We start from the raw sequence: 9,578 nt of genomic DNA, 5'->3' as shown, positions 1-9,578 counted from the left end.
GGCCGGGACCCAGCGGGTGATGCTCCCCCGGGGCCCCCCGGGCCCCCCGCAGCTTCCAGCCCGGCCGATGCGGGGACAGAGGAGCCGCAGCCCGGTGATGCTCCTTGGGCATCCCGAGCCCTTATCCACCGGCCAGCGACCAACGCACCTGGATGGAAGTCAAGGAAAATCGCCCCATTTTGTCCCCCCTCCATCCCTCTGATTTATTTTTGCAGCGCCCAGCACAGGGTGACACTGTGCTCTCCGGCTGATGGGGTCCCAGGGGAACCCAGCCACACTCAGCCCTTTCAGGGAAGCAATAGGGGAATATGCTATCTTTGAGCAAAATATTAAAAGATTGATTTTAATATTTGTGGATGGAATGTAGTGTTCTGATCCACCCTTTGTAGGGCGAACATAAACTCCCCCCAGGCAGGGATTGTACCTTGCAGAGGAGTAGTGGGGCACAGGGGATTCGGGACCCTGTCCCACAGGGTGACCCTCTGTGGTGGGGATGGCTCCTGACCCCCACACCTTGGGTTTTTCTTCCAGAGTACCTGGAGGAGTTCCCCGGGGACGGCCGGGAGTGCGTGAACTGCGGGGCCATGTCCACGCCGCTCTGGAGGAAGGACGGCACCGGGCATTACCTGTGCAACGCTTGTGGGCTCTACCACAAAATGAACGGCATCAACCGGCCGCTCAAGCCACAGAAGAGGCTGGTAAGAGGGGAAAAACCCCAGGGATCCCCTGCTCCACTCGGGGGGTGGCTGGAGGGCAGGAGCTGGGGGGGCAGTAGCCGTGTCTGTGCTGTCGGGGTCTCTGGATTTGTGTTAGGGCCTGTTTGACCCTTGGTCATCCCACAAATGAAACGCCATCAACATCAGCAGAAGCCTCTGGTTGGGGTGCAGAGCTGGTGGGGGTCAAGAGAATGGGATGAATTGCTGCTGGTGGGCAACAGGGACCAGAGGGGTCCTGGGGCTGCACGGAGCAGCTGCACCAGGCCTGGGGCTCTGTGGGCTTCCCCCAGCTCCATTCTCGCAGTGAGCACGTTGCTTTTTATTCTACGATAATAATAATAATCACTATTTCCTAGTTCTTCATGCAGACACATGGTCTAGGCAGGGTAGTTGAAGAGGAGACAGGGCTGATCCTGAGCTGGGCCAGGCATCCTGCGATGGGAGCAGGTTGGGACCCAGTTCCTCCAGTACTAAAGAGGAAATTTGGGGTTTGGTAGTTCTCAGTTTCCCAGTTAAAACATTAATTCTCCACAACGTGATATTTGGCTTCCTCCAATTGGGATCCCATCGTGAGAGAGGAAAAGCACCTCCTTTTATTTTTTTGTAGAGTCGCTTTGGGATGTTTAAATTTGGTGGTAACAGTTTGGGTTTCAGAGCCTGTCATCAGAAGCTGTCATTACAAACAGGATGTTTGTCGGAGCTGTGCTGGGGAGCAGCCGGGAGCTCCTTTTGCTTTCACTCAGGGTGTATTCTTGCAGTTATTTTTTTGCATTGCAAAACAAATTATTAGCAATAACCTAACAGTGATGAGTATCTGTGTAAGAAAACCATAAAAAAAAACCCAACCAAGCAAAAAAAAAAGTTGGGATTGAGCAAGATGTTTCATTCTAATTCCAATCCCGGAAATGTGCCTCTGGATTTGCAAAATTAAATGAGCGGTGGCTCCATGGAAAATCACCATTTTGTTCATCACGTCAAAATCGAGGCATTTCTGTGAAATATTTTGCATTATCCGACAGGATTTGCCTGTCTCACCAAAACCCTCCCAGTCCCCTTTAATGTAATGACATTAAATCTGCCCCCGGCTCTGGTCGCTGCTGTGCTGCGAATCTCCGAGTTACGCTGCTGATTTCTTCAGAGCAAACACGATCCGTGGACCGAGAGATCAGTGCAAACCAGTTTAAATCCAATTCCACATTTCAGACTGGATTTAAAATGTGATGCTGGATGAATTTCCAGGGTTGGTTGGTTTTTTGTTTTTTTTTTTTTTAACAGCTTATCCTCAAGGGAATTGGAGAAGTTTTGCTGTTTAATTGTTTTATTATTGAGTGTTCTATTTGGGTGCGTGGGAAGGGAGCCAGCCCCTTGCCTGCGTGGTACAGGGACCCCAAGCTCCCTGCCTGTTCCTCTGTCTTTGCTGCCACAGCCCCACATGTAGCACCTGTGAGGCATTTTTGGTCAAACATTTCAGCAAAGTTTTCTAGTGGAGAACACTGGTTTGTAGAATTAAGACCGTTTCCCAAGGACAAGCAAATTTTAGTGGGAATTATCAAAGCACTTCAAAACTTTTATATTATTTTTTTTTGTCTATCGATACAATAATGATAAAACTCAAATGAAAGAGCTGATTCTTATCCAGGGGAAACATTTCGGTGAGGCTGAAATACCTGAGGGGATTTTTTTTTTAATGGATTAGAAAAAGGGGCTGTGATTTTTTACTTTCCCTCCTGACTTTACAATGAAACATTTCAAAATCTTGGATTTTCCCAAGGGTTTGAAATATCATGTTGCAACAAGTTCTGTCCCATTGGAAGAAGGGGGACCCACTGATGATGGGCAACGGGGTGCCAGGTGTACTCTGCAAATTCACTACCAAGGGAGCAACTTGAACTCTTGTGGCTTGGGATATTTCTTCCCCCAATGATTTCCATGGCCGGGGATGTCTTCCCTGCTCATAACCTCCCTGCACGGGCTGGGTGGGAGCAGAGCGGTGACCACGGTGACACACCGTTGCTCTAGGAACGATGAAATCGGCTGTTTCACAATGTGGTGAAATACAGACACGAGGAGGAAAAATGGTTGCTTTTGTCCTTTACGTGATGACCTTTGTTCTGTGCGTAGACGCCGCGCTGGGAGTTATTCTGACTTCTGCTTTCACAAAGCAAAGTCCCACTGAAAGCCCTGGAGAACGCAACGTGGCCCAGGTCACACCACGGGACTGCTGTCCTGCAGCTCAGTAGCGCTCAGCCCGCTCGTGCATGGGAGAGGGTGAGCAATAGTGGTGTAGTTTCCAGTTCATTTTTTGGGTTTTTTTGTGGGGTTTTTTTTTTTTTTTTAGGTAAAGGCAATATCCCCTGCATGGCAGGGACAACTGTTCCGCTACAGCCCGTGTCTGGATTCACAGGGCTGTGGCTTTCAGCAGAAAGGATTTATCTTCCAGGAGGACGGGAGCAGCACTTTATTTAACTTTATTTTAGGCAGTATCTTTTTTCTAGCCAAAGTTTCTTGGCACGTTTCACGAGAAGATACCTTAGACTCAGTCCTAAAAGCCAAATCCCTTGTACCATCCAGGAGCAGTTGCTGGAGGTGGATGGCTCCATCCTTGTGCGTGTGATTCCTCCGTGTAGGAGCAGAGCTGTGCCGTGGGTGCAGAGCTGGGGGCAGATGGAGCAGCTGTCCTGTGCTCAGCAGCTCCCACATCATCCTATATTTTTTCAGCCTCTCCTTTTTTACAGTTTGCAATGCATAGTGGGTTTGGTGACACTTTGGGGAAGGGTGGGGATGGGACTGATCACAGTGGTGAGACAACCTGACAGGACCCTAGAGCCATGCAGTGTTCATGGTGTGTGCGTTGGCTTTCTCCTGGCCGTCAGTTCTTGCTGCTCTCTTGTCCTCCAAGGTACAGGTTTCATAGAATCATTTGCCCGTAGCCACGATGGCAAAGACAAATCACAGACACTGCTGGTTTTGGCTCTGAGCCTCGGGTCTGCCCGCTTTCAGGAGCTGAGTGTGGGTATCTCAACACGCGTTGCTGCAACCTCTTTCCTACCAACACCACCTCCTCCTGTCCTGCTGGCAAGGGGGACAGAGAAGCGTTGATTAAATCTGAGGGTTCAGAGATTTCTTTTTCCTGTGAAACCCTGAGGTTTCATTTCCACTTTTGAAAAGGAGGTGCAGCAAAGTCTCTGATGGCTTTAGGCTCCCTCGGAGGAACCTGCCTTACTGGCTCTGAGTTTTTTGGGCTCTCCAGGCAGCACTCACACCCGGTTGATTCGATAGGCACCAACTCCCCATTCCTTGGGCTTATCAGCAGCACTTGGCTGTCAAGCCTGGTCTGAGAAGAGTTTTTGTTTAAGTGTACACTGCATTTGTATAAATAAACACTGGAGCACAATGTTGAAGTCAACAACTTCCTAGACAAGGTCAGAACGGTACAAAGGCAGCCGGGTGGAGGCAGGCAGAAATGCATTTTCTTTTAAGGGAACTGCTGGGAAACCAGCAATAACGTATTGTCCCCTCGTCCTTCAGTGAGCAACAGTAGCCTTGACTGTCTCTTTCTTGCTACACTGGCAGGTTGTGGTGCAGGGTCAGGTTCTCGCAGGGTTACTTGGGGTTTAAATTGTCATATTTGGTCATGGAGGATGGTTTCTGCTCTCCCTGGCTGTGTGAGGAGAAGGCAGCCCACAGAGTGATGTGCAGAAGATGCAGAAGGCACATGCTGGTGCCCCAGCAGAAAGCCCATGAGCAGGTGACACAGTGCTGTCAGGGTGAGCAGAGCTCTGTCAGGGTTGGCATTGCCCTTGGGCCACTGGAGCCACAGGTCTCATTGCCACCTCATCTGCAAACCACAGACAAAGCGTTGTATGAAATGGGGACAGTGTGTCCCTCCCTCCCAGGGACCTGTGGTGGCCCAGAAATCTCGGGGCTTTCCAAAGGGCTTTGTGTTGACCTTCCTCCATCTGCAGGTGATGACAGATCTCACCGACCCATGCCAGGCACAGTTACCCCAGGGCTGAGGGACTCCAAATTCCCCTCCACACCCGCAGCAGGAGCTGGACCTCAGAGTCCTTGCACCCATCGGGTGCTTGGCACCTCCCTCTGCTCCCTTCAGGGCTGAGGTCCCTCCTGGTCCCAGGGATGAACGGCACAGCCACAGCAGCTGGAAGGCTTTAAGGAAGCTCTGTAGCTGCTCCAGGATCTTGCTGTGACACCATGTTCCATATCAGGGACAAGGATTGCTGTCCCCTCCTCTGTGCCAGGCTTGTCAGCTCACACCTCGGTGTATTATTATTTTTGCCTGGTTATTTCTTGAAAGCTAAATAATTTCCAAAGCAATACTGTTATTTGCAAATAGTTGCTGAGACCCCTTTGCTGAGCAACGAGTGAATCAAAGCTTGGGCATGTCACTTGCATCTCTTGAAACTCAAAGCTGATCTTTATTTGACTGCTAACCTTGTCAAAACATTTCATTTTTATTCCTGCTCTTCCCACCCCATTCGTCAGATTGCTCAGTCATGATATCAAGCAATAATGGAAGAATAAACAAACAGGGAGTTCTTTATTGCCCCCATCACCTATCGTCTGCCTTTGAGAAGAACCAAAGTGATCTTTCTCAAGGCTGAAGAACAAATTCAAACACCTGAATGCAGAGAGCCTGTGATATTACTGATGTCACTGGTGTCTTATACTTGGTGAAGTCTTTTGTTAAACCAGTTTCAATACCTGGTGTTAAGTGACTTTCAAATGCAATGCCTATCGAGCTGACAAATCTGTAGAGAGACTTGTGAATTTTCCAGTGGCTTGGAGTACAGTTGTCAGAAATGAGTTTGCTGCTTCTGCCAGAATATTTTCCTTCTCCATTTGGAATTAGTAACATTTCAGAGCCAGCAATCACTGCACTCACAAAATATGTCATTAATTAATGTTTGCACGGTGTTTCTGCAGCCTGTAAGAGAACAGATTATCTGCAAGACATGCAAAGAATAACCTCCTTGGTCCCATCATGGGCCAGTTCACTTTGGTTCTGCTCAGCTCAGCAAATTGATTCCAGTTGTCTCAAACCAGAGATTAACTGGGATGTTGCTAACTGTAGTGGCAGTTGAGAGTGCAGAAAAAGAGGAATTCACTTAAAACACGAGGAGGATTTTTTGCGTGCTTAAAGCCTGGCTGGCATTTTCCATTCCTTTCTCCATCTGAGTGGATCTCCTGGAGGAAAGTTGTCTGTGCTCTGAGTCCTGATCACTTCCAGCAGATTTATTGGAAGTTAGTGAGAGAGTTACAAGGATATTTGCCAGTTTTATCAAGCTCAATAAAAAAAAAAAAAGGACTTGCAATTTAAAGTGATCTCATTTGAATGTAATTTCTTTGATCTGAATTTGGCTATCGTGTGTGTTTCACATTTTCCAGGAACTTGGTGTAATTGAAAATTTGATTTTTTATATGAAAGGAAATTTCCCAATTAATCATTCTATATGTGCATTCACATGTTTCTTTGCTTGTTTTTTAAGTCTTCATCTAGACGTGCTGGCCTATGTTGCACTAACTGCCACACAACCAATACCACCCTCTGGAGAAGGAACGCCGAAGGGGAGCCCGTCTGCAACGCCTGCGGGTTGTACATGAAGCTCCATGGGGTGAGGAGTGCGTCCACACTGGGAAGGACCCTTTGGGTGCTGGGATCACCACCCAGCAGATCCAAGATATTGAGTCTGGATGGACCAGCCTCTAGACTGGACACAGAAGAGCCGTAACTCAGTCCTGTTTCACTAAACAGTTAAAAGCTCAGTCTACTGAGGTTCTCCAGAATAAGGCTAAGGGGGTACTGGAACACTCTCAAGAGGCACCTGTATAGAGGAGAGATTTCTGACCCTTGGTGGCTCTTAATTAGGTTGTTTGCCAAGTTACTCCCCAAAAAGAAAGCTTACCAGGCTCCAGTAGCTGGATACTGAAGCTCCTCAAACCCAGACTGGAGATAAGGAGCCTATTTCTTCTAGATGTGGTAATTAAGAATGTGTAAAGGATGCTGAGGAGTCCACATGGAGGCTGGCTGGTAACATTTATCCACAGAGGATAGGAACTGTTGGTAACATGTCCATCAGCCAAAGAGGAGACTTCATCCCTCCATACTGTCCTCTTCAAACCTCTGCCATAAAGGTTAAAGTCTCTTTATCCCATGACCATTCCCTCTGAGCCATGTAGGCTCCCAGTCTGTCAGTATAATTTAAGAGGGTCCTGTCATAAAGGTCACTAATAAATCAGGAAAAGGAAAATAGGAAATAAAGGAAAAAACAAAATTTGTGGGAAAGCCTTAGCTGTTAGCCTTATACATCTTCCAGCCAAGGCCTGTTGCAGAGAAAAATAGCACTTAGTGAAGGACAAGGACTTTAGGTGCTTTGCATGAGCTACAGCACATAAATAGAAGAGCAACACGTGTGTGGGAAGGAGCTATGCAAAATACAATATTAATGATTCCAAACTTTATCAATGTCAAGGTACCACGACCTCTGGCCATGAAAAAGGAAAGCATCCAGACGAGGAAAAGGAAGCCTAAAAACATTACCAAAGGCAAAACCTCAACAGGTACAGTGCTGCTTTGATCCAACACAGGGGTATGGAGCACAATTCACCTCAACGTGTCTTCTGCAAGAAATTGTCATAATTAGAAAAGAATATTGTGATTTATATTTTTCTTTGATGGTTGCTTTGGATGTAGGGTCTGTATTTTTGCATAGACCTCAGGTGGAAGGAAGGTGCTGGGTGGGAAACCTCACTGCTGTCATATACCCTTGAGTTTCCTCTGCACCAAGGGCACCAGCTCCAGCCCAGCAGAACTCATGTTCAAGCAGATCCGGGCTAAATTGAGTAATGAGAAAAAAACAAGGCTAGGAATGGTGTATTAAAGAGTCAAGGGGAAGGTATTATGGTGCATTCAACATTAGCCCATCCAGCCTCTATCAGGACCAGCACTGCCAGGCTGTGAAAGGCGGCTCCTCCTCCTCCATCAACATCTTGGCAGCCAAATACAAAGCCTTACCCTGACAGAGATGTGGTGGAGAAGGGAAGAGTAGTGTCATGCCATGAGATGTGACAGTAGATATTAAAAAATAGATTTCCTTAAGAGTAGATTTGCATCTATATTGCTTCATCATCCTGTACCAACTGTCTTCCAGGGTCTACGACTTCGGCCACTAACTCCCCTTCTTCCATTACGAACTCAGACAGCACGGTCACTTTAAAGTCAGAGCCCAGCACGACCTCGCAGTATCCCGGACAAACCATCGTCTCGGTGTCCCAGGTAAGGCACAGGGGCCCACAGCCATCAGCTGCCAGGGTGGATGCTCCACACACCTCAGTAGTCGCTGATCTGGAGGACTTTGATGAGGCTAAGCAGTTAGTTCATTGCATTGGGGGCCTCCAGCCTGATGGACTGCCTCAGATTGAGGAAAGGAGGAGTGTGAGCCAAAATGTTGCAGACCAGGAAGGGTTCCAGCCTGTTGGCTCCCCATCAGCTCTTCCATCTTGCAGTGAGGAACTGGGAGGTCCAAGCCCTGCTGCCACAGAGGCGAATGGTCGAGACCTGGCTTTGGCACAGAGCTGGGTTTGTTTCCCATCTCCGGCCATGAAATCCTGGGAGTTACAACCCTGACAAGTTGGTGGGATCAGCCCAGGGTGGAAACCTCTGTAGCTCCCAAGAAAAGGCTCCCTGGACATATGTTATGTGTGCTTTATAGCCCTGAGGTGCTCAGCACTGACAGAGCTGTAATGCTGTCAGAAACCCCAGACTGCAGGGCTGTACTTCTGCCCTGAGGATTTCTTTGGGGTGAGTTGCTATTTTGTCTTGTCAGAGGAAAAAAAATGGCTCTAAATCAACCACCACATCAAAATTTTGTGACCCAGCACTATCTTTATGCTGGGTCTAAGGCCTTCCCAAGCTGGAGATGTGTGCATGGAGGAGAAGCTCAGCTCCAGCACCCAAGAGCTTGGCACTGTGCCAGCCGTGCTGTATGGGAGAGGAGAATTTTTGGCTGAAGACGATAAATCTGATTTGTGCTGTGCTCTTAGAAAATATACACGTGCCTAGAGATCTCCAAACTGAATATGTTTAGTCAATAAATAAATGCAGATGGACCTCAGGATGCCTCCTCTCTGCTTGGTGCTTGTACTTGCTGGGGATGGAGCACCTTGATGCCCAGCTCCAGGCTCCTCCAAAGGGCAGCGCTAGCTTCAGGAATAACCCACCCTGTTCATAATCCATCCTAATCCTACCACCACGTTACAACAAGGGGGAGAGTGACCCGTTGGCTAATAACAGGCTTTCTAATGACTTTCCACTTCCCTCCCCGGAGCAGGCACAGAGCCAGTCGGACGAGACGCTGGCCGGCAGCCACGGCGAGTTCAAATATGAGCCCGAGGACTACACCTTCTCCCCCACCACCATGGCCCCACAGCCTGGGCTGAGTGTGCCGCTCCGGCAGGACTCCTGGTGTGCCCTGGCACTTGCCTAGAAACCCCCAACCTCCAGCAAAAAGCCTCGGGACCAATGTTTTTGGCTGGCCCTGCAAATGGACAATGGGCAGGAGGACAGGCTGCCCCAGCGCTTCGGGACGGCGGCACGTCGAGCGGCCGGAGGACAGGTTTCTCTCGGAGGATGCACATGGAAAATGCTGGCTGGATGGGTCTGGGATGGCCCTGCTGTGGCACCAGCTCCCCAGAAATCTCACCCTCAGCTGGAGAGACCCAGGGTTGCCTCCCCAAGGCTGGAGCCCTTGGACCACCTCTGTTTTCCTGGGGAAAGCCTTCCTCCTTTGAGATGAAACCAGCAAATAAAAGCATCCCAGAATCTATGTTTATTCGCAGTGATTT

General features: G+C 48.8%; 1 protein-coding gene across 1 annotated transcript in view; it reads left to right on the top strand.

Moving 5' to 3' along the window:
• GATA5 (GATA binding protein 5) overlaps positions 1-9,220 on the top strand; it is a gene marked incomplete at its 5' end in the record, with an annotated part of 11,035 nt that extends 1,815 nt beyond the window's left edge. The window contains 5 exons of the mRNA XM_010167767.1: positions 532-698; positions 6,224-6,349; positions 7,208-7,295; positions 7,886-8,010; positions 9,065-9,220. Of these exons, the coding sequence (XP_010166069.1) occupies positions 532-698; positions 6,224-6,349; positions 7,208-7,295; positions 7,886-8,010; positions 9,065-9,220 (662 nt within the window). The remainder of the gene's footprint in view (positions 1-531; positions 699-6,223; positions 6,350-7,207; positions 7,296-7,885; positions 8,011-9,064) is intronic.
• Between the last annotated feature and the right edge of the window lie 358 nt (positions 9,221-9,578).

This window comes from Antrostomus carolinensis, unplaced genomic scaffold (assembly GCF_000700745.2).
Source record: "Antrostomus carolinensis isolate BGI_N321 unplaced genomic scaffold, ASM70074v2 scaffold30485, whole genome shotgun sequence".
In the NCBI taxonomy this organism is placed as follows: domain Eukaryota; kingdom Metazoa; phylum Chordata; class Aves; order Caprimulgiformes; family Caprimulgidae; genus Antrostomus; species Antrostomus carolinensis.
Note: the sequence above shows the minus strand (reverse complement) of the source record. Positions and strands in the feature narration are given on the sequence as shown.